This window comes from Exophiala xenobiotica, assembly GCF_000835505.1.
Source record: "Exophiala xenobiotica strain CBS 118157 unplaced genomic scaffold supercont1.3, whole genome shotgun sequence".
Lineage (NCBI taxonomy): Eukaryota > Fungi > Ascomycota > Eurotiomycetes > Chaetothyriales > Herpotrichiellaceae > Exophiala > Exophiala xenobiotica.
The window spans coordinates 4278048-4305360 of NW_013562492.1; the positions used below are offsets into that span (position 1 = coordinate 4278048).

At 51.4% G+C, this 27313-nt stretch overlaps 11 protein-coding genes and 1 non-coding gene across 13 annotated transcripts; 9 read left to right on the top strand and 3 right to left on the bottom strand.

Moving 5' to 3' along the window:
* The first annotated feature begins 443 nt into the window (after positions 1-443).
* On the top strand, positions 444-3272 carry PV05_05850. Of its 2 annotated transcripts, XM_013462411.1 has the most exons (4): positions 444-672; positions 746-1184; positions 1236-1497; positions 1552-3272. In XM_013462411.1, the coding sequence occupies exons 2-4, from the start codon at positions 979-981 to the stop codon at positions 2923-2925; spliced, it is 1842 nt and encodes a 613-aa protein (XP_013317865.1). In that variant the 5' UTR covers positions 444-672; positions 746-978; the 3' UTR covers positions 2926-3272. The 2 variants fall into 2 exon arrangements, with proteins under 2 accessions (XP_013317865.1, XP_013317866.1); XM_013462412.1 differs by having other exon boundaries at positions 746-1497.
* An 82-nt stretch (positions 3273-3354) lies between these two features.
* Positions 3355-4580, top strand: PV05_05851 (uncharacterized protein). The gene has a single exon (XM_013462413.1). It carries the CDS (start codon positions 3609-3611, stop codon positions 4479-4481), a length of 873 nt encoding a protein of 290 aa, XP_013317867.1. The 5' UTR covers positions 3355-3608; the 3' UTR covers positions 4482-4580.
* Positions 4535-9498, bottom strand: PV05_05852 (uncharacterized protein). The gene is made up of 3 exons (XM_013462414.1): positions 8505-9498; positions 5600-8310; positions 4535-5548 (listed from the first exon to the last, which is right to left on the bottom strand). The coding sequence occupies exons 1-3, from the start codon at positions 9262-9264 to the stop codon at positions 4697-4699; spliced, it is 4323 nt and encodes a 1440-aa protein (XP_013317868.1). The 5' UTR covers positions 9265-9498; the 3' UTR covers positions 4535-4696.
* Positions 9499-9655: 157 nt separating this feature from the next.
* On the top strand, positions 9656-10462 carry PV05_05853 (uncharacterized protein; the record flags this gene model as incomplete). Its single annotated transcript, XM_013462415.1, has 5 exons — positions 9656-9690; positions 9743-9857; positions 10024-10089; positions 10143-10265; positions 10319-10462. The coding sequence occupies 5 exons, from the start codon at positions 9656-9658 to the stop codon at positions 10460-10462; spliced, it is 483 nt and encodes a 160-aa protein (XP_013317869.1).
* A 209-nt stretch (positions 10463-10671) lies between these two features.
* On the top strand, positions 10672-11314 carry PV05_05854 (uncharacterized protein; the record flags this gene model as incomplete). Its single annotated transcript, XM_013462416.1, has 4 exons — positions 10672-10725; positions 10803-10833; positions 10884-11178; positions 11236-11314. 4 exons carry the CDS (start codon positions 10672-10674, stop codon positions 11312-11314), a joined length of 459 nt encoding a protein of 152 aa, XP_013317870.1.
* A 1692-nt stretch (positions 11315-13006) lies between these two features.
* On the top strand, positions 13007-13222 carry PV05_05855 (uncharacterized protein; the record flags this gene model as incomplete). Its single annotated transcript, XM_013462417.1, has 1 exon — positions 13007-13222. The coding sequence occupies one exon, from the start codon at positions 13007-13009 to the stop codon at positions 13220-13222; it is 216 nt and encodes a 71-aa protein (XP_013317871.1).
* A 1200-nt stretch (positions 13223-14422) lies between these two features.
* Positions 14423-14567, top strand: PV05_05856. Its single transcript has one exon. It is a non-coding gene; the product is annotated as a tRNA-Leu (tRNA).
* Positions 14568-15504: 937 nt separating this feature from the next.
* PV05_05857 (GTP-binding protein rhoC) lies at positions 15505-16876 on the bottom strand. Its single transcript, XM_013462418.1, has 3 exons — positions 16411-16876; positions 16156-16359; positions 15505-16107 (listed from the first exon to the last, which is right to left on the bottom strand). The coding sequence occupies exons 1-3, from the start codon at positions 16711-16713 to the stop codon at positions 15778-15780; spliced, it is 837 nt and encodes a 278-aa protein (XP_013317872.1). The 5' UTR covers positions 16714-16876; the 3' UTR covers positions 15505-15777.
* Positions 16877-17188: 312 nt separating this feature from the next.
* Positions 17189-19076, bottom strand: PV05_05858 (uncharacterized protein). The gene is made up of 3 exons (XM_013462419.1): positions 18883-19076; positions 17926-18829; positions 17189-17877 (listed from the first exon to the last, which is right to left on the bottom strand). Exons 1-3 carry the CDS (start codon positions 18992-18994, stop codon positions 17565-17567), a joined length of 1329 nt encoding a protein of 442 aa, XP_013317873.1. The 5' UTR covers positions 18995-19076; the 3' UTR covers positions 17189-17564.
* A 1726-nt stretch (positions 19077-20802) lies between these two features.
* PV05_05859 (uncharacterized protein) lies at positions 20803-21318 on the top strand (the record flags this gene model as incomplete). The annotated part of the gene is made up of 1 exon (XM_013462420.1): positions 20803-21318. The coding sequence occupies exon 1, from the start codon at positions 20974-20976 to the stop codon at positions 21316-21318; it is 345 nt and encodes a 114-aa protein (XP_013317874.1). The 5' UTR covers positions 20803-20973.
* A 1370-nt stretch (positions 21319-22688) lies between these two features.
* On the top strand, positions 22689-23185 carry PV05_05860 (uncharacterized protein; the record flags this gene model as incomplete). Its single annotated transcript, XM_013462421.1, has 1 exon — positions 22689-23185. Exon 1 carries the CDS (start codon positions 22745-22747, stop codon positions 23183-23185), a length of 441 nt encoding a protein of 146 aa, XP_013317875.1. The 5' UTR covers positions 22689-22744.
* Positions 23186-24845: 1660 nt separating this feature from the next.
* Positions 24846-26146, top strand: PV05_05861 (uncharacterized protein). The gene has a single exon (XM_013462422.1). It carries the CDS (start codon positions 25265-25267, stop codon positions 25829-25831), a length of 567 nt encoding a protein of 188 aa, XP_013317876.1. The 5' UTR covers positions 24846-25264; the 3' UTR covers positions 25832-26146.
* Positions 26147-27313: the final 1167 nt, after the last annotated feature.

The window sequence follows — 27313 nt, forward strand, 5'->3', positions numbered from 1 at the left end:
AGTAAGGTGACAAGTACCTAGTTGTGGTCTGCTCATTGCCGAAACCACCAAGACTTCCATCTCCATCTGGCGCTTTGCACAATTCTTATCCGGCAGCAGCAACCCTGCATAAAGGACATGTCTCGACACAACGTCTACCTGTTCTGGACTCGGACCGAAGTCACTTATGTCGAGTGCAACGCACCATCTCAAGTCATGTTCGGAGTACTTATCGATTTAGCAGCAAACCTTCTATCTGGCCGCTCACCGGGAAGCCTTTCTCGCGACTTTTTACATACCGGAATGCTCGGCTGGCCTAGCCAGTGACGAGCCAGTTCTACTGTGTACTTCTTTTTAATCGCCTCCTTTCTGAAACATGTGGACTCTGATACACAAAAATGACTCGACGACTTCATCGAGTGACTACACCTACGCTGGCGAATCGTATACTACTCCATATCTTCGTGGCCTCGCTACCATGGCTTGCAGTACCATCGTACGTCTAACTTTTAGTCCGCCCTTGCACATACGTCGCCGTGCAGCTCTGCCGGTACGTGAGCGCTTGTCAAGGCTCTCTGGCGGCTGTCAGTGGTTCCCTGCCTTGCATCTGCACCATACGAGTGTTCTTTCACCCACATGTTATCAGCCCACCCACTCGGCCGCTGGGGACGGCCACTATCTCAAGTTTCTTCGGTACGGTGTCCTCGGCAAGACGTGGTTCCTAGTTGTCCTCCCAGGATTTTTTACTTATTTTATTCTTTCTTAGTCTTATGTTGGATGTATCAGGTTCGAGGAGGTTTTGGTTTGTTGAATCCTTCGTTTCTGCATTGAGCGCCTCGTTTGCTCGGAAAATTATTACCTCCTTCATTGTACTTTTGACTTCAGCAGTACACGGCGGCTTTGCATATCCGGGTCACTCTGCGGACATTGGTCTTTATTGGTTGAGAAAGATCGACCGGACTTTTATTATTATATCGCGCAAGTCTACGCCGATCCAGGATGAAACCGGCCATATTAACGAGCTTCCTGATATCTGCCGGCCTGGCTGCTGCTTCGCCGTTGGCTACTCGGAGCCTCATCAACGATGCTGCTGGGCAGACTTTCGACTATGTTGTTGTTGGCTGTGGCGTCTCGGGTCTGGTTGTCGCCTCTCGTTTGAGTGAGAACGAAGATGTTACGGTGCTCTGCCTCGAGGCTGGGTCCCTGTAGGTGCTCCGTACTCTGGTGGCAAAGGCATGAGGCTAACAGCAGTACAGCGATCACTATGAAGACGACATTATGATCCCGTACTACATCGGCCTTCAGCCTGATGGCTTCTACGAGTGGGGTATCTACACCGTGCCTCAAGATCAGCTGGATGGACAGAGCCGTCACATCCCTATGGGAAAGGGGGTCGGTGGCGGTAGTCTCATCAACGGTATGGTCTGGAACCGAGGCAATCAACAGAGTTTCAATGCTTGGAACGATGTTGGTAATTCAGGGTGGGGCTGGAACGCCCTTTTACCATATTTTGCAAAGGTAAGGTCATCCGAGGGCCATCTCAATAGTACCGCTAGCTGATACCTTGCTCAGTCTGAGACGTATACGCCTAAGAACTACTCTGGGGCAGAGGTGCAACCCGAACTTCAAAACCCCAATGTCCATGGTGATACTGGCCCAGTTCAGGTTTCATATCCTAACTATTACTGGCCACAAACCAACAACTGGTTCGAGGCACTACACGAACTAGGAATCCCGACTTCAGCTGAACCTAACGAAGGTCTTACTGCTGGGGGCTATTTCTTGCCGTTGGATATTGACCCGAACAACCAGACACGGTCAGACGCCCGTCGCTCGTACTACGACCCGAATATCGCACGCAATAACTTCAACGTTCAGCCAGACTCTCAAGTCACCAGGATTTTGTTCGACCAAGATGATCAGCTGACAGCCATCGGGGTCGAGTTTGCGACTGGACCGTCTGCACCACGACAGACAGTCTATGCACGACGGGAGGTCGTCCTTTCCGCTGGCGCAATCCACAGCCCTCAAATCCTTGAGCTCTCTGGGATCGGACAGGCCTCTGTCCTTGAGCCGCTTGGTGTCACCGTGCTTGAGAACCTTCCAGGTGTTGGCAACAATCTACAGGACCATGGCATGATCCACTTGGACTACAACTACACGAGCTCCTCCATCCAGAATGTCAATTCGTTTGCAAGCAACGCCACATTCAACGACGAGTCTGCTGCAGAGTATTACGGCAGCAAGACAGGCCCCTGGACAGCAAAGCCCAGCTGTGCTGTTGCATTTCCCTCGCTCAATCAAGTGACTGACGCCGCTTCGTCTATGCTTGCTTCCGCAAGCTCTGCGCCATACAACTTGCCTTCAACGTACGACGACGAGCCAAGCTTGCAAGCTGGCTACGAGCGACAGATTGCCACTGTGCTTTCGGAGCTCGCCGACCAGAATATCCCTGCTTTCGAGAACTTGAACAACAATGCTGGAGGGCTGGACCTGGCTCTCATGCGCCCGTTATCCAGGGGCACCACTCACATCAGATCAACCGATCCTTTCGCCTCCCCCAACGTAGACCCTCGATGGCTGGTCCACCAATTCGACTATGATGTTATGATACTGGCCATGCAGACCAACCAGCGTATCCTAAACACGAATGCCATCAAGACTCTTCAACCGTCATATGCACAGATACCTCAAGACGCCTCTGTCGAGCAGCTGGGACAGATTTTGCTGGCAGGCATTGGCACAGAATACCACTACTCCTGCACGACAGCGATGTTGCCGCGCGACATGGGCGGTGTCGTTGACGAGAATCTGATTGTTTATGGGACGAACAACCTCCGAATCGTTGACACCGGTGTCTATCCGATGGTTCCGGGAGCACATTTACAAGCCGTCGCATATGGCGTAGCAGAGAAGGCGGCCGATATCATCAAGGCTGCCCAGTGAGCATTTGGCGTCGGAAGCAGCCATCTTTTTGTGACTATTCTCAACATACGACACGTACCGACTGTGGGGAGTGGGTTTGATCAGGGTACAGGGGATATGGAAGGGGCGCCCGGTTGGTTTTCATTGGCTCTCCTGGTCACTGGATGAAAAATGTCTAATGTCTATTATGATAATGAAGATGGGTCTGGTAAGATGTAGACACACCGTCGGGATATGTTGAGACCGGATGGAACTCAAAAGTGATGATTTCCGAAGAACATAGAAGTATTCCGTAGAACTGTACTCGGTACGGTGTTTCTGAACAGTGTAAAAGGAGCGGTTCAGGTTCGACATGAATTCGATGGCTGCCGGATGAACATTGATCCGACACATAAGGCCGTCACCTTGCTTTGATCTCCTCCAAGCATCTTCGAACGAGGCCAAAACTCACGGAGATCGATTGAATACATGTCCCAGCCTGGCACTATATCCCGGTGTCCGAATGGCGGCACGGCACGACCAGCTTAAAAGCGGTCGTGACGGTCTCAGCTGCATGAGGCTGAAACCCCCAGAAGTCCAGAAACGATCAACGTGATATCATAGCCTGTGAGTATCTACAAGTACTCTGGTCAAGTCGTAACACACTCCCCATTCTGCTTTTTCTCTCTACGAGTCACTCCTACAGAGTGCTGCTAGACTGCAGCATGACATCTCCCCCGGGCAGCGGCCGCCTGAAAGGGCGCATCGCAGTGGTGACAGGATCATCATCGGGACTCGGCCAAGCCATCTGCCTCGCCTTTGCCGCCGAAGGAGCGTCGATCTTCTGCATCGACCTGTACCCTGCGCCGCGCAACGCGATCAACGCGTCGACCTTGAGGGCCGACGACTTCCACAACCGCGTGTCCGGCCAGCCCGGCACGCACGAGCTCATCCGCCAGAACGGCGGTGAAGCCACATACCACAAGGCGGACGTGACCAAGGCGCGGGACGTGGAGCTCGCGATCCGGGCGTGCGTGCAGCGGTACAAGAGAGTGGACATCATGGTGAACAACGCGGGCGTGTCGGTCGAGTCGACGCACGTGCGGGCCCTGCGCTGCCACGAGACCAGCGAGGAGGACTTCGACAAGACGCTCGCGATCAACACAAAGGGCATGTTCCTGGGTTGCAAGTATGCGCTGAAACAAATGCTCGAGGGCCAGGAGAAAGTCCACAAGGGGTCGAGGGGCTGGATCATCAACACCGCGTCGGTGCAAGGGCTTGTGCCTTACTACGGCACGCCGAGTTACTGCGCGTCCAAGGGCGCCGCGGTCATGTTGACCAAGCAGATCGCGCTGGACTACGCCAAGGATCTGGTTCATTGTAATGCTTTATGCCCCGGGTTCTTGGAGACGAGTATGACGCAGAACCTCCAAACCCAGGAGGAGGTGCTTCAGGAGATTAAGGGGAAACATCCGTTCGGCGAGACGCTCGGGAAGGTTGAGGATGTCGCGAAGGCCGCCGTGTTTTTGGCGAGTGATGATGCCGCGTGGATAACGGGCGTGCCTCTGCCCGTCGATGGAGGCTATTTGTTGAGGTAGATGTAGATGTAAAGATAGAAGTATGAGTACAGATAGAAAAATTCATGTCTGGGAGGGGAATGACCACGGGCTCGCTCAAGGCCCTGTCATGTGACAAGTGACTCTGCCTCTACGAGCCTGTACGGGCATGTTGCTGACGAGTCTATTGAGATGAACGCAGCTTCACAGGAGTGGTGCGCAGGAAGTGTCCAAGGGCGTGATCGAAAGCTCAGTCTCTATTCCTGACAAGCCTCAATGTTCAACCACATGTCCACCCATTTCTGCTCATTCTCCTCCAATGCTTGGCCCGGCTTCTTGTACGCCGTTTCCAACACTCTCGACAGCTGCTCCCTCACGGTCTTGATCGCCATTAATTGCCTCCAATGCTTGACAGAGACCTTTATCTTCCCCGAATCCAGCACCATCACGCCGGCGTAGAACTTGAACTCGGCATCGCCCAGCATGACTGCCAGTGCTGACTCTGGGATTGCAGATGTCTCGAACACGTTCAAGTTCCCGCTTCTGTTCTGCATTGCTTCGTAAAAGGACAGCCAGTGTGGAGCTTTCAGAGTGTTGTAGTTGATCGAGCGGGCAGTGAGCGAGACCTGCTGGTTCGTATACACGTTTCGCCACCCTTTACCCTCACGCATGAGTATGCGCGGGTACAAAGCCATGGCCATGATGGCGTTGAGCGCCCTGTCGCTGACCTTGTGGTTGTACCGCTCTGGAATTGTGTAAAACGTGCCACCGGCGCCACGTCCGGCGCTTGGTCGAGCACGGCTGAGTGCGGCTTTTTCAGCACCCTCGAGGATCACAAGACCGGCGTCGACAAGGTACACGAGGAGTTGAATCTTCTGTTCTTCGACCTGTGACATGGTCTGATCACTGATGTGGTACTTTCGGCAGAATTCTTGAGCAGATCGGGCTGCTTTAGCGCGACGCCACGCTTCATAGGCGTTGAAGGAGGATAGTAGGTCAGAATCGGCGCGACTGAAAATTTGACGGGCGTCAGGCTGGGAGCCGGAAGTCGAGGATGAGAGGAACGGCGATTTCGACGTCAGGAGCGAGATGATGGACAGGATGGGATCCTATAGATGTCAACGTGCGGACGGCCTGTGGGCATGCGAATGGACACTTACCAAACATCTGAAGATGACACCGAAGATGGCGAGTTTCGCAAGTGACACTTCCAACGGCAACCGTGCGATCTGCTGTCCCAGTGGTGTGAGAGCTTCGCTTTTGGTCAACGCTCCAGCATCTTTCAACTTCTCAATCGCTCTTAGCACGTTCTTCCTCGATGGTGGATCGATGGCCGCATTGAGCGTTTCCTCAATTGAGCCCAAATCCCACACCTTGATCCGCAGCATGGGGTCTTGCAAACTCAGCCTCAATATCTCGGGGATTTGCTGCTCCAGCATGAGATTGTCGTGCCGATGCTTCGTGACGAGGTGGAAACACAAGCCATCTTGTACACGAGCGGCGCGACCTCGTCGCTGACGAGCTGACGATCGGGAGATGAATCCCTCTGTGAGTCTGGAGAGTTGGCGCCGCTCGTCGAAACGCATGACTTTCTCCTTACACGTGTCGATCACTGCGGTCACGTCGGGAATCGTGATACCCGTCTCAGCGATGTTCGTGGCGATTACAATTTTTCTGTATCCATGCGGTGGACGCTCGAATGCCTTTTCGAGATCATCGGTCGAAAATGTCGAGTGCAGGAGGTGCACGACCCAGCCTTGACTGAAGATGTCCATCGACAGGAGTAGGTTGTGGAGGCGGCGCATCTCGCCGATGCCGGGCATGAAAATCAGAATGGCCTTGCTGTACTTGACATACTGGCATTTCGTGGCGATCGAGGCTGCCAATTTGGCGATCAGGTCGTACTCGATGCGATATTCGTCCATTTGCGATATGATGTGGTGTGTCTTGCTGCTGTATTTCTCGGGATTGGAGATGACAGGGCGACCTTTCTCGGTCGCGTATTCGTCGAAGTCTGCGACATCATCTTCCACGAGCAAAGTCTTGTTCTCGCTGCTAGCAATGTCGATGGTCGCTTCAACGGCGTCCTCGAGGAACCCAACTTCGACGGGGAATGTTCTACCTGGTAAGTCCAGGACGGGCGCTCCGCCAAAGTAGTCAGAGAACTTGCGTGCGTCGACCGTCGCTGACATGAGCACAATCCTCAATGTGCTTCGACGCTTCTGGAGCTTCCGCAGCGCGATGAACAGCAGATCTAGGTCCATCGTGCGCTCGTGGACCTCATCAAGGATCAAGTAATCCAGCTCATCAAGGTCTGGCGACTCTTCGAGCATGCGGAGTAGCACACCAGTAGTCGCATATGTGATGCGGGTTGTACTGCTCGTCTTGCTTTCCAGGCGGATCGCATACCCTACGAGCGACCTGGACGTGCCAATATCGTTGCGGCTCTCGCCCAGCTCTGCAGACACGCGTCTCGCAAGCGTGACTGCAGAGATACGTCGTGGCTGGGTGACTAGGATGCGGCAATCTTGACCGCCCTCAAATCGTTGCTCGAGGAGTAACACAGGAATCCCGGAGGATTTGCCGGCACCTGTCTCTGCGCATATCACGCTTACTGCATTGTTAGCAATACAAGACAGGATATCGTCTTTGTACTGGTGGACTGGGAGCGATTGGCGGACTTCGAGCATCTGTTGGAAGGCCGGCCGCGAGGTACGGGAGGTCCACTCTGTCGAAATACTGTCTGCATCGAGTCTGATTGGGGTGTGACGTGGCCGACGGCGGTCTCTCGAGATTGTTAGATGTCTTGCTTTTGCACCGACCCGATCTTGCCCGCCCTGCAACTTCTCCTGGGCGTCCTGAAGAATGCCTCGAAGTCGACGAAGGGTCTCTTTGTGTTCTTCATTCATCATTCGTTGCTTTGCGTCAGTCAAATCCCTGATAAGTTCTCTCCACACAGTGGGAAGCCGGGCGGCTGCTTTTTGCTCCTTTGAGCCAAGTGAGGCGACAAGGAATATGCCGAGCGTGCAGACGTATGCTTCTGACTGGGCTCTCGATGCTGCAGCGACCGTGTCCATGGTTAGAGACCAGTTACGTGGTGTCATTTGCGATGAGACTTCCGCTGGAATTGCGAGTACCGCGTGGTCGTCTGGTACTGTATCGTTTGACCATGAGATGTCCAGACAGTGTCTCGTCGAATATGGAGTACTCTGCAGCATCCGTACTTGTATCCGACACCTAGCATCATATCCTTTGCATGTGTCCTCGAGCAGTTTTCTGGGTGATACGCCGGTCCATTTGCCGAAGTCGACCAATTTGACCTTTCTCTCTTGTGATTGTGGGCCTTCATCCGGAGAAATAGCATCGTCGGCGTTCCCAAACATGCCTCCAAGAAGCTCGTCTCCGTCATGATCGGCGGGTTTGCCACCATCAGATGCGATTTTCGTGTCCTCCGTCACTTCGCCGTCTTGCTTCGGAACATCTCCTTTCTTTTGGTTGCGCCGTCGCGTGGTTTCCATTCGTAAGCGGTGTTGATGTGTCGCATCGAGCTCGATCGTGGTCTCATTCCAAGCAGATTCTGCCTCGTACTCATCGAATAGCGGGTCTCGCCGCAGCTTTTGCAGTCTGCCACCCAGCTGCGCCGCGCGCTTTTGCTTCCTAGACAATCTTGTAGGTTCTTTGGATGGGTCTGGATTCTCCAGCTCCCACAACATTCGTCTGATGCGAACGTATTTCTCTGTCAGTCTTGTAGGATCGTCGTCCTCATCACTTTCGACTGACGAGCTCTCTGGCGTGGAGTCATCCTCCGGCTCCGACACTTGAACTGGCGTACTGACTGGGCTCTGTCGACTTCGAGTTGCCGTTACTGTCTCTGCGATGTGTCAGTCAGAAATATCCTGAGAAAAGACGTTCAGAACGGTGGTCGTTGCTAAGATTCCTGTGATGATCATGGGAAGGAAGTGTACAATGTGGATTTCACTCCGGATGATTGACGCTCTCCGGTAAATGCTGTTGATAGAACAGAGATGGGCCAGATCAAACATGAATGCATCATTACGAACGTACCAGAATCATCTTGAACAGGCGTGCTGTCGCCACTCTTTCCAGGTCTGGATCCCACTACATGCTCATAGCTCGGCAATTCAGCTGCTTCGGTGTGCGTTGCATACCATTGAAGAGCCTCGGGCAAGCCAGGAAGTGAGTCTGTAGTCGTGCTTAGCTGTCCGGATGCCGCAAGACCAGCTATGTAATGAATGGCATCGAGGATTCTGGGAAGCTGAAGCGCTTGTAAAATTCGTTGGAGAGTCCAGAGTTCGACCAATGCTACCTCCTCAGCACTCGGCGCGATACAGGCATTGCCGTTGTGGCCACTTGTTGCCGTGCTGGCAGGATTCATCTCCAATAGTTCATCAATTGTCTCTTCTGGAAGCCACAAGTAGGTTGAGAGTTTGTTAGCTTGCAAACGCAGCTGCCGCCGCTCAGTCTCAAGCCGTGCAATTTGGCGATTGGCATCTGCTATGCATCGGGCTGAGTACTTCTCGACCAGAGCCTCAAGTTCAGAATTCTCCAGATGAGCCTCCAATTCTTCAGGAGTCATGTCCTCTATCTGCGTAGATTGTTGGCCATTTGTTCCGACATCAGTACCTTGGCCACTTGGACCGGCCGAAGGCTCTCCCTGTGCTCCTTGTTCTTGGACTCCGGCACTCGGCCGAACGACATTTCGTTCAGGCTCATTGGCAGGCTTTGCTTTGGAGGGCAGTGAGGTGGTCGCAAAACCCCTCGCCGGATTCGAAGCGGCTTTCTTTTTCTTCTTGTTTGGAGCCATCTCAGGTCAGTTGGTAAGCCGTACTCGAAATGCCGGACAATGCACGCTCAACGCGGTGATAGACCTTCAAGGTTTTATCCGATCATGCAATTCCTGCTCTGCCGATCTCGTGGTTCTGCCAGGACGGGAGTACATTGCTATCGTCGATTGTGTCGCACATCGCTCCAAGGAAATCCGGCCTTGAAATTCGCCTTTCAGGTATTGTCAAGTGAGTCGCGTGCCGAGTGTTCTAACAGTGAAGTAGGTAGCGAGGTAGATACTTACATCAATGCCAAGAAAATCCTTTTTCTCGCGTCAATCGGTCCAGAACTTCTTCAGATCGCGATTGCATCTGATCCACCCAGTGAGCAATTGCAAGGAGACTACACAATCTTGAATAGGCAAAGCCAGAATGTTAGCACTTGCTCTGACTGCCGACTTGGAAGGGTACAGAAGATCTTGCTGCGCATTCACTACACAACACTAATGTTGGCTTCAGCGTTACCGACCTTAAGCCTGTCGACACAGCTGATTCTCCGTATTACTACACGTTTAAAGTTCAATGCACCTCATGTCGAGAGGTACATGCCAACTGGGTTGGTGTTAGTCGCCATGTAGGTATTTCCCGTGGGCAAGTGCAACTTCTCTGGCAGTTTCGTCAGCAATGCACTGGTTGGGTGACCTGAAACGCCTGCTTGTTCCGCGTCGAGGCCCCCATGAATGCCCTCAGTCGAGACTGAGATCACAGTATAGCACAATTGCCTAACAAGAAGACCATAGGATATGAACGAACAATCAGGAAGTCGAGGGGAGGCCAACTTCGTCTGGAAGTGCAAGAACTGCAAGGTCAGATTAGAATTGTATCCAATGACAGCCTCTGATCGCTGATGGTTCTTCAGCGAGAATCCAGCGCCACGATCAAGGCGGCCCCAGTGAAGTACGAGCAGAATTCACCAGCAAAAGCGAAGAATCTCATCGAAATCGATTGTCGCGGCCTGGAGTTCACCGACTTCAAACCGGATGTAGGTGTCGGGGCGAGTCCAATGCTATACTATCGCGACTAACACGGCTGTAGGGAGAATGGGAAGCCACAGGGATTGAATCTGGCACCAAATTCACGGGAATTGACTTGTCAGAGGGAGAGTGGTTTGATTACGACGAGAAGGCGGGTGAAGAAGTGAGTATCAAGGACATCAAATGGGAGGTTCGTCGAGCTTGAGGGTATTGTGGCTTTTGTGATTTTTGCGACTCCGTAATGATGGTCGAAGCTCGGAAAAGCACACAATATTTACCAGTTCATGATTGAGATACTATACCCTAATCATGAAGAACGGGTTGAGAAATTTGTGAAGACGTCCGACATCCTCGAGACAAGGCTGAGGGAGAAGAGCCTTGTAGCCTTGCAAGGCTTATCACGTGATCCGGATAATGTTTGCCAAGCAGCGCAGCTCGTCAAATTCTAGAGAAAGGTTTCATTTCGAGGTACGTGAACAACAAGTGCAATACAGTCAAGCTGTGCTCCTCGTTGCAAGCTCAGTCAGATCTGAACTAAGCTTTAGTTCATCTTTTTCGACTGCCGCCAGAATGAATGTGAGTTGCATCTGGTCAATTGTGGAATATTTGGACTAACTGAGAAATAGTTCACTCCTCTCAACCCACGGCCACTGTTGCAAAATCTGTACGCCCTACACCCGACCGTTCTTCCAGCTCTGCGACCGATGCCATTGTTTACGATCTAGAAGGATGGAGAGCCCATGCTGACGTGGACACACTTTACAGGATCAACGACGAGGTTATCATTCGGTTAAAGTGGGGTCAGACAGAGTACAAAGGTCGTCTGATCAGCGTCGACTCGTACATGAACATTCAATTGTCAAACACAGAGGAGTACATTGATCGCAAACACACCGGCACTCTCGGTGAAGTTCTGATCAGGTATGGCCTCGAGGAATGTCAGATGCATGGATCAAACGCTAACAAGACGACTGATAGATGTAATAATGTCCTCTGGATCTCAGCAGCAAAAGGAGTTGAAATGAACGGGGAAGCGGACACAAAGATGGAGGGATAATCACGCGACGGCTATACCACTTGATTGCATTGTCGCCTGAACGCTGGGCAACCGAGATCTCCGCTTTTGTCGAGGTCTGCTCGACGAAATCGCCCAACCATGAACCAGCGTTAGATACTTCGAGCGCATCACGAAGATTCGCTACGCGAGAATGCCCTTCAAGACGTGGGCTTGAGCCTCGATAGGGGAAACGACGCCCTGCGGCAGCGAGTTGACGCGGTTGATCTTGGGTGTTCTATCTTTCCTCGGGCCGCGCGGGCCTTGAGCGTTGCTTACGACAACCATGACCTGGTGATATTGGACGCCATAATTTCATTCAGTCGTCGCTGGAGGAAGGACGGAAGCGCGGCAAGCTTGCGATGCGAATGACAAGCTTTTGCAGCGGTCACGAGCCATGAGCGAACGATGTATTATGACATCGGTGCTTCTCATACAAAACTATGACGTCCACCAATGATGGCTGCCTATGGAATGGTGTGCCACGAAGTTGATACCAAAAGCGGGAATCTCAAAAGGTTGTGCTCTGTTTATGGCTTGGTTGGTGCCACGCAATTCAACCGCAATGACCAAACATACATGTCATGCTGAGTGTACTTCTGCATTCCTTAGAAGGGCAGAAATTGGTTGCTTCTACGCTCAGTGGACGTCATATCTGGATGATTCAGTGCACAGTTAACAAATCCAATGATCGTAGTCAGACTATTTTTGTACACTTTTGGAGACGAGCGTTCGTCACTTCGGGCCGGACTTAACCACAAGAATGATCCCGAGTGTTGCCCCCGTGGCACCCATGGAAGCCTACACTTTCCGTCTGTACACAGGAGTGACACAGTATGCATGTCCAACCAGTGTAAAATATGCCGAGGCACACCGAATTCGGGGTTTGAATAGGCGGCGGCCAGCGACCAGCAATGACTTGACGGGTTCGTGCCGGTTTCAGAGAAGGAGGCAAAATTTATGATGGTCACCTGCGGCCAGACGCTTCTGAAATCGCTCGCCAAATAAACGATGGTAAATTTGCACAATGGGCACCTCCACCCGAAAGCCCGCTTTGGTGATCGACCAACGCTGCTTATGCGGTCAAACGCTGATCTTGATAACTGCCAACGTGGCTGTCGCCTCTGTACTCGTACTCATCAAGCGTTGTCGAAGTAAGTATTGCCGCGACACCTTGGCTGGTTCCTTGATTATTCCTGGTTTCGCCTCAGAGACGACAGCTCACCACTGGGCGGCCCTCGGCGGCTCAAGGGTTTTACGCCACACGCCAAGGGACCCTGAAATCTAGTCTCTGGGTCCCACAAGCCTGGGTGCATTTGCTCCTGGGGAGCAGGCTGCCATTACGAGTCTAGCCGCCAATGATCCAATTCCAACCTGGGGAAGGCACAACAGAGAGGGCATGACTAGCCGGCTGCAAAGCCACTCACGCCCCAACCCGTCAGTTCTCAAGAGCCAGGGGGTCTGGAAGCGAGGGAATTGCGAAAAAGGCGCGGACACGCTCGTGTGCCGAAGACGGACAGATGGGAAAGCCGCCTTCAAATTAAAGTCTTTCCTCTCCCCTGTGTTTGGGTGTCGGGACTTTGCTTCTTGTTGAGTTGTCTTGCGATTCAAGCATTTCGTCCGCAATATTGGGCAGTGTACACTTATTCTGCTTCTACATATAAAGTGTTGTCTATCAACAGTCACTACCACTCCATGCCTTCCAAATTTACAGAGATCCTCGACCCCGAGTACCAGACGTCGTCTCCTCAAGATGATGTTCGCCTCGAAGACATCATCGCAGCCACCCATATGTCTTACCGGGCTCGTACATCGTCAGAGACCAGCTCACGGAGCACGAGTTCCTCCAGCGGCGACAGACCAGAAGAGAAAACTCGAAAGCGGCTGTCGCGTCTTCTTGGGAAGAGATGATATCTGGACGAATCACAACTTTTTGCAATATCCAGCTACGAGCCACGAGATTGCCCTGCCATTAGTATACGACTTCTGAACGAGCAATGAGCAAAATCTCCTCATCACCCACACAAAAGTCACTCCTTGAAGTGCATCACGACAGATAGCACATTCTCTTTCAAACACCTGGCAGTGCGAACACCGGTCCTGGCGCCCCTGCATTCCTAATTCCAGATTGCACCGCGTCGATGGAGACCGTCAACCACCATTATTAAAAAGGACAAATGACGAATTATTGGATTGATTCTCAACAAGACCAGCCATTTGAGTTCGGCTCAGAAGCTTCAAGGAGACGGACGTCTTCACTTTGGTCACGGGCTCACGACCCTGATGGGCAAGATCAACAGTATCTCCACAGCCGACGCCGAGGATGTTGATCGCCCACTTATTAACAACCTCGGAGAAGACTTTTTTTCCTTCAGCCTTCACCGCTCCTCGCGCTGCGGCAATGCGAGACATAACGGACCTTCCAGACCGGAGCTAGAGGAGAGCTAGAGACACACTTCCAATCTCGTCGGAGCCATTCTACAATTTTCAAAAACAATCCATTTCATGAGATGCAGCACAAAGCAGCGAACACTGATGAGTCACGACTGAAGACCCCCGAGAGCGATTTTGCTAGCGTGCAGTTTCTTGGCCTTTTCGATGAATCTATATGTCATCAGAGTACGGATACGCCATGTCCATAAAGAATTTTTTTACTTTGTCGCAACATGTTTCCAGATGGGCACGAGTTTCGATGGCCACGGCTAGACCTGGCATGTTATGTCACAACGATGTACCACAGTATACAACGGCTGGGGGAAAGCACATACAAGGTTTCTTCACGGTCTTATGACCGAAAAGACGATGAATCTACTATATTTCGCGCAACTCCACTTAGGTCTCTATGTCAAATTTGCTATACTAGTACGAGTAAACTATCTTCAATGGGCACCTGGTATAGGTGATTGTACCCATCTTCAGACTCTCCAGGCCGTGCCCCACGAGGCTTTAGAGATCGACCCGTAAGAATGCGTGAATGGGTATCTCGGGCTTGAAAGCGCCTGAGAGCCCACCTAGTACCCACCGGTAACCAGCGTCCCAAACGTTCGGTATAATTGATTGAGAGTGCCAAAAACTGGATGATTTCTGCCCACAGAAATAATTGATTACGAAGGGAGGATGGCCGAGTGGTTTAAGGCGCTGTGTTTAGGTCTCTTCTTGAACCGCAGTGGGAGTGAGTCCTCTCAACATTACATCAAGCAAAAAATGATCGCTAACCCCTTACAGAACCTCGTGGGTTCGAATCCCACTCCTCTCATGAGCCTGCAGACCTGTATCAGGATGCTCCGATTTTTTTTTCGTTTGGAGTTGAGTTGAGGGGAGAGGAGGTGGATTGCTTGAGGAGAATGTGAAGTGAGGTGGCGCGGGCGGATACCAGGTTATTAAGAAATTGGCACGTGATCAACGCGCTTGAATCGTGCAGCATAAACGCCAGACCGAAACTCTTTTCGACAGCAAGGGTGGAGAAGATAGGATCACTGACACTCGTGTACACAATACTCGACGATTCCACAACCTACAGTGAGTACTCGTATTTGGACGGTCGAAAAGGGTATGGCGACGTCGAACGACCGTTCCGCCGACGCGTCTCAACCGAACGAATTCGAACTTCGGCGCGCCGCTCTTGTGAGTGAGATAGGAGAGGTACGTCTTACCAGACATTATACAGCTATTACGTTGATGGCTGGAACCACTGTACACAAACATGCACAGACTCACAGGGGTTATTGTAGTCTCTGGAACAAGTTCTCACACATGTCAATGCTTTGAACCGAAATCTGGAAGGCATCATTGAGGTGTGTGACCCTCTTCCGTGGTTCATCAAAGTGGCTGTTTGGCTTGCGCGCGACAGGAGTCATCAGATACTAAAATTGTGAAATAGATTGGAAATGAGTTTTCGTCGGTAGAGGCGCTCTGGAGTCAGTTCGAGACTGTCATGGGCACGGACGATCAAAATGCTCCAACGACGGGAGCTCATGAAGGAGACGGAGAAAGCAAAGTCGAGCACAGTGAAGAAGCCAGCCGATGAAACCGAAATTGACAGGAAGAGTGGATGGTTGGCCTTCTGGGGAAGCAGACGTTATCGTCTTCAAGCCGCGCTCGTCGAGCCTTCAGTTTTCGCCATTGCTCTTGTCAGATCCAGGAGGTCTGGAAACACGAAATCACAAGGAGGCGGCATCCTTTCGGAATGAAGCAGCCACGACTCGGGCATGGTTAAGACAGTTGTGCAATTTGTACCAATTTTGGGCAGACAACCTTCCTGCTGATCATATCCATACAAAAGTCAGCCGTCATGTCGAGGCCGAAGCAAAAAGGACCATAAGGCGGCCAATTCAACGCCAGTCATGCATTCATGCAGCAACGCCGTCTAGGATGCGTGTACATCACGGCCAGGGTGGCCAAAACCAAGAACAAATATTCGAGCCGGTGGGCCAATGCAGTCAGAGAAGTGGGCATGAAATCATCGATCAGAGAATTGCACACTTCCTCTTCTTCGCTTTCTTGACCTTGATGCCCTTGTTGTTGGGCTTCGGCTCGTAGCTGGCTTCCTCGACTTGAATCGCGGTGTTGATGGCCAGGTTGAAGACTTCTTGAATGCCATTGTTCTCTTTTGCGCTGCACTCGATATATGCGGCTCCCATTCTCTTCGCTACCGCCTCGCCTTGCTCAGGGGTGACCGGTGTCAAGCCTTGAGTGCGGAGGAGTTCGATGCATGTTCGTTTGTTTCGTAGGTCAGATTTCAAGCCCACGAGGATAAGAGGAGTCGTCGGGCAGAAGTGCAGGACTTCAGGATACCACTACTACCGTCAGCAGACTATCGTGGAGGTCAGATGCAATATACTGACCTTGTCCATGACATTTTCGAGAGAATTGGGACAATCGATGGCGAAGCAGACGAACAGCAGGTCTGTTTCCGGGTATGACAATGGTCTGAGCCGATCATACTCTTCCTGTCCTGCGGTATCCCACAACGCGAGCTCGACTGCCTTGCCTGTCGGCTTGTGCGTGGTTTGGGTGATGTAGTTCTCGAACACGGTAGGGACGTATTTCTAGACTGCGTCAATTCTTGCATTCTCGGCGCTGCGTGTTCGGCTGCATACCTCTGGGAAATATCCTTGTGCGTAGCTGATCAACAGACACGTCTTGCCGCAACCACCGTCTCCTACGACGACGAACTTCTTCGAGTATGACGGTGGTTGTGTAATGTTTGTGGCTTCTGATAATCTTCCGCTGCTGTTGTAGCTCATCCTTGTGCTGACCGTGCCGTCGCTGGTTCTCGTGCTTTGCATTCTGGTTGATCTTCGTTTAGGTGATGAAGGGTTAATGTATGAACTCGACAAGTGCTTCTCAGACATGACTGTGGGTGTTCGTGAAGGATGATATTGCTCTGTTTCGGTGGCCATGGTGGAGGAGGTGAATGATGGCAAGGGATCGTGTTGCCAGCAAGAAGAGATAAAAGCGGTGCAGACTTTGTTATGATGGGTACGGCAGTATTATACGCTTCAGGACTACTGCAAGGTTTTGCATATGCCGGTCAACGAACTATTGTTGGGATGTGGGATGATGTGTTACTTAGTTGGATTTACATGTCCCTCTGCGCGCGTTGCATGACGCCAGGGGAAAAAGATGTTTATTCAAGGTTGTTGCCCGGTAACAGCCTAGTGACCCGTGCAGACCCCCAGAATCTCCACGCGTGAAACAGGGTTCAGCCTCTCGAATCACTGGAATCACTTGAATCGCACAACGATCTGGGATGACTTGCATAATATACGTACTATGTATACACTCGCTTCTGTAATGACGCGATACATTCGCTACCACACTTACTTGTACAATTGTGCTTTGGACGCCAATGTCTCCTCAGATAGAATGCGGCGAATGCGACGACTGATCATCTCTTCCCATCTCATGCGCGGTCCCTATTCATCATACCATACTTTGCACATCCCTTGAGTCCCGCAAAACACTTCACAGACAGAGTATGGCAAAGTTGAGGTTTCTCAGGCAAGTTGAGTGCGAGTGCTGCTCGTCTCAAGGCAAATTGACATGACATTTAACCAACGATGTGACTTGGACTATCTGGTGCCTTGTTGCTGCCCAATACATAATCAGGTCCCGCTGGAATCAATCACTTCTTTGGGGTGGGTACCAACTCGCTACCTGCATGCTGAGACGACAGTACAACAGTGCTGACAATGGTCGTCCAAAACATACATTCAAACCGAAAAAGAATAGTGTTCAATCATCACGGTCGTCAGTATACAGCCTTCTTCTCCGGACTCCTACTCCGTGCTCGATGCTCCTTGCTGGGACTTCGTTGGTATTCGATTTGCTGTTGACCTCCAAAGCCTTGATCGCCATGCCAGCCTACATAGGGTTGACCGTATGGCGTGCCCGGAGGTAGAGCAAAACCGCCCATGGGACCGTCATGCTGTCCAGGATGCATGTATGACCCCGAGGGAGGACGATACATACTCGTGCTGTGATGTTCTTGTTGTCGCCGGTACAGTGTAAACGTGGCGTTGTTGACAATTAATCCGACCACAACCAATGTGATGGTAAAAATCCTGAAGAGGTCAGCTACACTTGTTTCAAAGCACCGCTTTTGAACTTACATGGTCTTCAAACTGATGGGCTCGACAAAACTGTTGAAAATCTCGGCAAATGTGTGTGCACTCAGTCTCGCCCGCTTCACTGCCTTTGGATCCCGGTTCATGCATAATTCCCAATTACTGCACACAGTCTCCAGAGCCGGTAATCTGGTGTCGGCAGCACACCGATTCTCGACATAATTCCTCGAACATGTTGCCATCTCCGCCAGCACTTCCGCCATAGCATCTTCACTTGCCCGGTCCACGTCTGCTCGGATTGTAGCATAGAAAGACCAGAACATGTACAGACAACCGCCCAGAATAACGGCATTGAAGAACACCTGTAAGTACTTTGCGATGATAGACGGCGCGTCTGGATACGTGTGAATGAATGTGAACAGTCCGGTAATCCATCCCACCTCTTCCACCTTTGGCTTTTGCGATTCGGTAGGGCTAGGGGTAGGCTCGTCGTCGCTATCGTCCGTGTTGTCTCTTCTGCTTAGCACCAATTGCTTGTCAAACTTCTGTGCTCGCCGCCGCTTCTTGTGTATCCGTCGTGCAATGGCGTCGCTGTGAGGTTTTCGAATCTCTCCTCGACCTGGACTCTGCGCAAATCCGCCATAGAGACCGAATAATGAGCTTCTCTTGTTTTCTGTTCGCTGAGGACTACTCTTGAACTCAATTGGGATGGGTTTGGCGTCTGGAGTCTCATCGTTGTCCGTCTGATCGAGAGGCGAGGAGTTTTCTGGGCCGGAAGAGAAATCTATGTCGAAAGGTTTGCGTGGAGTCGTGAAAGAGGGAGCACGGAAAGGGGATGCAGCAGGCGTTGTGGTCGATGGAGCGTTTGAGAAAAAGAATGGTTGGTTGTTGGGTGCGCGGAGGGATGGTAGAACGGATTTCTTGGGCGAGTCAAACTCGCTGTGAGGGCCTGTTGCAATTAGCATAGTACCTCTACCTCAACCACGAGATACTCTAGCATACGTTTCTTCGCTTGAGCGTCCATCATGTGTTTATGAAAAGGCGAAGAAGGATCAATTGGACCGTGGCCTTGCCATTCAAAGTCCATGGGACTTTCCGTGCCGCGAAATGCCATGTCAAAACAGAAATCGCGCGGGTCAAGATATAAGAGTGATTCCTCTGCCGGTACTACTCGGGATGGCAGCAGTAGTGAAGGCCAGAAGGAGGCAGTGTGGCAGCGCACGCCCCAAATCATGTAAACAATGCAAATGCACCCCGGATTTTAAGTTCGGAAATGATTTCCATAGTCACCTAACCATACCTCGACAGTGCTCGACATGCTTTCACACCGGTTTACTAGCGAACGAAAGTCCGACTATGGTATTCGCCAATACGGATTCATCCTAGAGGGTGAGCCTTCACAGCCTTTTTCGTGGACTGTTGGAGGGCGATGTAGGCAGCCAGCACTCTGGGCGGAGGCTGTGTCGCCTCATGACCCAGCCCAACGCATTGCATTGCGGTGCAAGCGTCGTGTACATTACAACGTGTTCCGTGGTACTGGGCTTATTTTCACACAACTCCAAACGATTCACAGATGTCCATATCTCCGTCATGGCTCTATGCAGCACCTGCAACAGCTTCAATTTGTACCGAATCTTCAGTTCTGCTGATGTGGGTTCACCGACACATGCAGATCCAGACCCAAGATACTTTTGGCACGAGTCGTACGCGTTGTGTTTCAGACATTCTGATAACATATCCATGGTAAAGAACGGCTGCTTCTGCTGCTTGTGGTCTGTGCATGTTATTGTTTGATGCCTTTGAAAGCAAAGAATCATAGGCAGCGCAAGAGGCCGGCGATCCTCCGATCATATTAGCACGGGGCAGGACAATCGAAGAGCCTAAACTAAGGTCATTCTTTTTGAGCCCCGATAAAGGACTCATGTGGTTTTGTCATCTTGATATCAGCATTGATAAATGGTATGTCTCATTTGCGAAGAAGCCCGCACTTTTCTATTAACATAATATCGAAAGCTTTTGCCGACCTGCCAACAGACCTCCCATTCAAGCCATTTAGCAGATTGCATCGGGACTCTAAAGATCATGGCTGTGTGGCGCTTGCTTCACGATGGCTTTCATCTTGCCTGCAGGATCACGATTGCGAAGCCCCCAACTTAACTGGTCCAAGTCTGCTAACACGCTTCCTGCATATCGGGAACGGGAGCAGAAAGCCACACCTTGTCGAGTTCCAACCCGGAGCACCATTGCACTCATGGGCCGCTCTAAGCTACCAATGGGGGGAAACGGACCCCTTGTGGAGGTTAGTCAAAGACACTGAAGGATCGTTGAAAGCCGGTGTCAAGATCTCGGAAGAATCTATTCAGGATGCAATCACCATAAGCAGGGGATTAGGTATTCAATATCTGTGGATTGACAGATTGTGTATTTTTCAAGATCGGGAGTCCGATTGGTTGGAGCAATCTTCACAGATGAGTTATATCTATGGACATTCGACGGTGACTATCGCCAGTGTGGACACGGAAGATGCCTCGCAGAGCTTTCTGAGACCGCGAGAAACGCAGTACGTTGGAATCTCTTGGGATCCGGAGGCGAACCAGGACGTCAGTGAAGAATGCCGAAATCCGCCGCAGGTCTACGTCTCGCACTCGTGGCCCGATCACTACGACGAGTTGAGCGGACCATGGTCTAAACGAGCATGGACTCTACAAGAAGGATTCCTACCAAAACGAATCTTATCCTACTCCTCTCATCAGATGGTCTGGAAATGCTGCCGCATGGTTCGGTATGAGGCGAGCCCTCGAACGTGTCCCTATAAACGAGTACATCCTCAGCCTTGCGGACAAACCTGGTGGAAGGGACTTCGGGCGGTTCGACCTTTTCACCAAATTCAAACTCCTGCCAAAGTACCTGGAGAGTCCAGAATGTCATCCAAAGCATGACAGATACCGCGTCTGGTACAACATCGTTGAAGACTACTCTGCTTGGTGTATGGAACGCCGGCGAGATCGACTCGTTGCAATTTCAGGGATAGCGAAAATATATGGGACGGTCCTACATGACGACAGATATGTAGCAAGTCTTTAGCAGTCAGACATGCTTCCGGGTTTGTTGTGGTACGCTGAAGGATTAGAGCTATTTGGCAGCAAATTTGGTCAGTCCACCAACGTCGAGGTCAACGCTCCTTCCTGGAGCTGGGCCAGCGCTCCTTCTGGGTATACGATTCGCAATGACTGGACAAACAAGGAGTTTCAGACATTAGCAGCGGTGGAAAACGTCAGCTTTGGTCTGGTCAAGTCAAACAATCCCTTCGGCGGTGTCTTGCGTGCTAAACTTGATATACGCGGACCGGTCTGCCGATTTCCTCAGCTTTACCATCCTTCCTGGCGCTCGCCGCCGCAGACTGCTCTGTCAGCTTGGAGCGCCACCTTTCTCGTGTAATTGAGCTCGACTACGGCGAGAGGGCAAACGAACTCTCTCGTGAAGGCTGCTACGCCGCTTTGTTGTTGGTGCGACAATTTCCTTCACCACAAAATCGCGTTGACGCTCTTATCCTCAAGATTTTGCCGTCACACGGAGACGAGAAGAGCCCAGTTCTTGAACGCCTCGGGTGTTTTGATACTGAGCTTCTGCGACATACGCTTACGGGCGTCTCCTTCGTTGGTGTCCTTACTATTCGAAATCGAGGGAAAATCTCCGGACCGCCGCCTGAACTCTAAGGGTCGGTTTCGAAACTCAAAGCGCATTTTCTGCAAACAAGTCCTCCAAGAAAATTTTCAAGACTATAGGAAATGCAGGTGGCCCTACGAGGCTGTAACGATTGTTTAATCATCACCAACATATCCACTTAGAGGCCACCAATGCTCGAGAGGAATTAGTCAAGAAGATTGCGAGGCCAGACAACTTCGAGACGAAATAAAGAAATTGTAGCTGTAGGGATTTTCGTAGCGCGTACGCATTCGGCATTCGTAAGGAAGAATCCGGGGGCGCTGATATGAAAGATGAGCTCAGGCAACTACTGTACCTAGATAGGAGCGCTCAGGAAGTAGCAGGTGCGCCGACACGAGAGGCTCAGACATGTCGAAAATGTGCAGAAGATAGGTGCCAGGTTTTTCGCGTGTCCCTGCTGCCTACCTGGCACACTCAACACATCTTGCATTGACCTCCTTACATGCCAAATCCAACAATGAATCCTGTTAGGATGGTGAGACCCTCTTGACAGAGAAGCTCCATCATTGACCTTAGAGCGCCGCTGCAAGCGCAAAGGGGGAAGTGTTTCGATCAGCGCCCAAAGATGCGCCTTGCTATGGAAGCGTCTTTTGGTCTCATGAGACGAGTCCACACATATGACAGTACTGTGTCCACTGCTCACAGCCACGCATAAGTAGTTCTCTGAAGCGTGGATTTTGCCCTGTCCAAGTGAGAATCGCAGTCCAGGTCATTGTGTATTCGAGCCCAGCACTGCGGTGCCGGCTGGCCTTTGGTCATCGCGATTCTTGTTCCCGCATGTCTGTCCTGGTGCTGGGAGCTGCCAGCCGGGGGGTTCCGCCGTTCGTCGGGAAGACATTTGTGTTCCAAGTTCATTACTACCCAGTTGTTTCGACGTCTCATCCGGCTGGATATTAATTGGTCTTCAATCGGTTGTTGGTAAGAAAACGTGGTGTTCAAGGACCGAGATGGGAAAGTCTCAAGTGCATGGGTAGTAAAGAGAGCAGGCGCCAACACTACCTAGGTAAGTTAGCGACGAATTTCCCCCACCAACTATTCGGACTTCCCTTCGCATGCTTTCTTGTTGTACATCACAACTATTTCGTGAATCCTCTCTTAACCAGTTTCTACTCAGTTACTATCGACTCATTGCGGCAAAATGCCCAGAGAACAGTCCGACGAAGCTCAATGGTGGTTTCAGGCTGTGTATTCTGCGGTCCAACAAATTCCCTACGGTAAATGTACCAGCTATGGACACATAGCTGTGCTTTTGGGCTTTCCACGACGGGCTCGCCAAGTAGGCGTATGCCTGAAACATCTTCCTTCATTCGATCCTGCAGATCCCGAGAAGTTCTTCTTTCACGATAACAATGTTCCGTGGCAGCGCGTGGTCAATTCCAGAGGCGGGATTAGTCCACGTGGAGATGATGGGGCCGCCGTGAACAGACAAGCTGACAGATTGCGGGCAGAAGGAGTCGAAGTCAACGACGCAAGAGGCATCGAGGAGATGACTGTCGATCTTGGGATGTTTGGATGGTTCCCAAAGAGGTTACCTAGAGAGCACAGTGACGAGAGCGAGCAGGAGGATGACCAGGACTAATTCAAACAGCAGTGCTGTGACACTCAAGGGTTCTTCTCTGATTCGGAGCAACTCATTGATCCCCGATATTTGAACTGATCTCATGAGCTGTTGCAGCCAAAGGTCGAAAGATAAAGCCGAGTCGCGGCGCTGCAGGGTCTCAGCGAGCAGCCCGAAATTCGGCCTCACTTGGACTGGTGTGAACCGCAATCGACTGTCCGGTTCATTTGCACTCTGAAGGCGGTGGGATGAATTGGAAGGTTCAACGTTGCTGCAGGAAGAAGGAAAGTACCTGCATGAACGTGTTGCCCAAGATATGGCAGACATCTGGCCAGCTTGCTGGCGCCAGCTCAACGATCCTCCTGTGCCATTCCGCACCCTGGGGCAATTGTCGTCGCAGCCTTGGATGCCCGAAGGCTCAATTTCAGTATCCTTTGTTGGGCTGGTACTGTCGGGTTAGGGCACCGTACTGTGTGGCACACCCTCACAATCGAGGGAAATAATATCAATTTTCGAAATTAATGTTCTTCCCAGTGCATGGGAATATAATGAAGATTGCTGAATCAGTATTGGATCTCGCACGTCCAAAGATGCCTGCTCTCGGTGAATCACTACACAATCTAAATCTTTTGTCCAACTACTCGTAGAAAAACGCACGATTTCACCAGCCTGATTAAGGGCAGAGTTATGCAAGGGATGTCAATGGGCTCAGAATGTATGGCCTTTGGGGTAGGGATCGACTCTGGTCGGAACGAAGGAGACAGTTGCAGGATCTTGTCGCAAGCTTCCAACTTTCCCCTTCGAGTGTAAAGCGGACGTGATCGAGGAGCACCTCACTGTCTGGAAGAGAGCCACGATGGTCGTTATCGGGGCCTGGGTGGCTCTCAATCGAGTGCACGGCCAGTGCCGGAAGAAACTTCGTGAAACGGGCGTGCGGCAGTCCATGGAGCCTGGACCTGGTTTGAGTCAAATGGTGATGTTTGCTACGATGCCTGTTGGATGACACATTTGGCAGATCCTATTGAGGCTGCCACCCAGGCTGTGGTCTTGAGTCATTGAATGAGACAAAGAGAGTGGCAGGACGGGCACTGACGGGGTACGTCACGAAGACCATGGAACAAAGTGATAGTTGGATCAGGGACAATGACTGATGAAGACTTCCAGGAACCAGGTCGAGCACAATCGAGCAACAATCGACGCGTTGATCAAGTGGCTGGAGCAACAACAACTGGGAAATGAGGTCATTTTCTTTAGATAGAAGCAACGCACGCGGTCGAAGAATCCTGCCTACCAGGTAATTACCTGGTGCTATGTACCTTATTCCTGGCTCTTTACGGAGTAGCTGCTCTTTGTCTAGTTAGTCTTATCGCTGACCTCGGGCGCGTAGAGTTTGAGCTCGGAGTCAGCCACCAAGCCATGGTGGCCATGGCACCTATTGTGATACTCGTAGCATGGCGTGCATGGTGTGCAGATGACTCCTATCACTCCCACCACGCCCTATCCCTATCTGCATTATCGTAGCGTGGGTGAGTCAAGCGAGTCAAGCTCCTCGAGCCAATCTCGTGGCTGTACCTGGCCCAGTGAGCCCGAGGATGCTGAGACTCTGAGAGGATGGCTCATGGTGCTCATCGCCCCCTCCATGACCATTCTCCACATACTACTACTGTACGCATAACATCGACTAACAATCCCCAACCCGAACCCGTGCCTGCTTCACCCAGTGACCACCCATTATCCATGGCCTACTCATCACTACGCGCCGTGTGACTGCCAACCTGGTAGTGACCTAGAGTCAGCTTCTCATATACCACTTAACTGCCTTGTTTTTCACTCACTCTTTCTTCTTTCGCTTCCAACGACTCCCAGTCGTTCTTCACTACTCTTTCTTTGTTCTCAATCAGTCATCCGCACCCAACTACAGTACCACCTGCTGGCCTCGAGGTTCCTGTCACTACCTCTTTGTTCCTGCACCTTCCACCTTCACTACGAACACGTCACTCTCTGACTCCTACGTCCTTCAACAGTTGATCTACTCTGTCAAATTTATATACTCCTTCCAATTACCGACCTACATATCCTACAGACCTCTCCACTCCCACCATGTCGGACCTTCGCGGCGAAGCCAAAGACTACCAACGCTTCAAGAACCACAACACCAAGTGGGCAAGAGGTGGGAAAGGCAACAAGTCTCAACCATGCACTCAGCATGAGGCCCTCAACTCGACTTGCCACAAGTGCGTTGGCCCTCCTAAACACGTCACCACAAGCGAGGCAAGATACAAGCAGCACCACAAGAACAGAGTAACCTCTCAGACTGCAACCCTGGCACGCAAGGTATTCCGTAATGAGGTGGTCGATGCTATGGATGGTCCTCTGGCACACGTCTCAGACAACTCCGAGGGCGAGGAAGTCCCAGACGCATCTGCTGCTCCTGTTCCAGCCGAAGCAGATTTCCTGTACAGCTACGACTCAACAGCTAGTCCTCGTGCTGGCTCGGATATCCTCAGTCATGCTATCACCCAGGCTGTTCGAAGATACGAGAACAACGAAACCGACAAGCTGATCAAGAAGGAATACGATGTTGTCGATGGCAAGGAAATGGCTGATGTGTCTACGGATGAGGATGAATTCGACTTCGAGGTGATCGAACATTCTCACTTGAACTGATTTCATGTCCAAATACGGACTTCAGGCGTTATGGATTGTGGTTAGCAGTTTTAATCACGAGCTTTCATTTTTACTTCATCAAGATACCCCAGGAATCATTAGGGAAGCGAATTGCTCATCATGGAACCGGCGCTTCTTGAGGATATGAATGACCTTGGCAAGGGACTGACACCCATGGAATTGACTGGGGTGTCCTTGGGTTCTATGGCGTTTTGACTGTGGAATGCCGAGATTGACAGCAGTCATATTGACTGTACATTATCAAAACCGTACACGATGCTCTACTGAGCTCAATGGCTGAATGTCTCAACTTGATTCCGAGACTCATCTCGTCTCGTCGATTCGTAGCATGTGACGCGTTCGGAGGGGCAACAACAATGACGCAAGCCAAGGCAGCAGCATCAAACATCGCAAACACACCAAGCCAGAAACTCATCGGATGGTTTGTGTGTTATCAAGAATACGATGTACACGTCGTGCATTCCAATATGTAACTAACTATATGTGCTGATCCATCCCTCGAAGCGAACCCCTCAAGATACTGAAGCCCGAGTGGAAGAGACCGCCGTTATATACAAGTCGAAGTTAGCGAGATGACCACACCGTCCCGGTGATACCAGCAGATGATGCCCTGCGCACGGAACGTCGTAGCGAAGCCGGTATTTGGTCATGGCTCATTTTGAGACTGCTAACAAATTGAAGTCTCAGCAGTCGCGAGGCCCTCAACTTTCTCGGCCGAGAAGAACAGGATCGTCGAAAATAACCATGCCCGCAGAACCTCCCAGCCGTCCGTCCGTCCCTCAAGCAACATCGAGTGAGAGCCATGAGCCTCCCCTCTAGAAAAGAAAGATTGGAAAATCATCTTAGTTCGCCAACCCGTCTCCGTTGTCCTTCTTGTCAATGCTAGCTTGGCCCAGACACCGCATCTAGGTGTGGATTCATTCTCCTTGATTCGTACTACACATGTCATCTAAGGCACACAAAGAGTCGGGTTGCAGACCGGGTTGTCTGAGAGCAACACCGGCCGGTAGAAGAGAGAGAGAGTGTGTGTTTGAAGAGAATGGTTGACGTGGAGCCGGTTCCTAGAAAAGGTGGGTGAGAGAATCCGTTGAATGCTGTTCTGTTCCCTCCTGTCTGTGCACGCCGGCATATTCGATGTGAGCGCTCAACGTCCCGTTGTTTTTCCTGGACATCTAGATCATTGGGGGAAAAGTCGATCGACAGATACGCAGCAGCCGACGCCAGAAGGATCGCTTCCGACGTGGTCGTTGAGAAAGGTGCTCTCCACTGCTTGCCGATACCAAGTTGGAGCCTTGACCTGTACTCGAGGTATTGTCAACGGTCGCCCTCTCCACAATCGTGTCGTTGTCGTTTTCGTTAACGACGGGCTTCTCCCCAACCGTCTCGCTGCTGTTGTTGTCAACGGCGGGCTTCTCATCGACAATCGATGCGCCCTCAGACCCGTCGCTGGGTTCCTCCCAG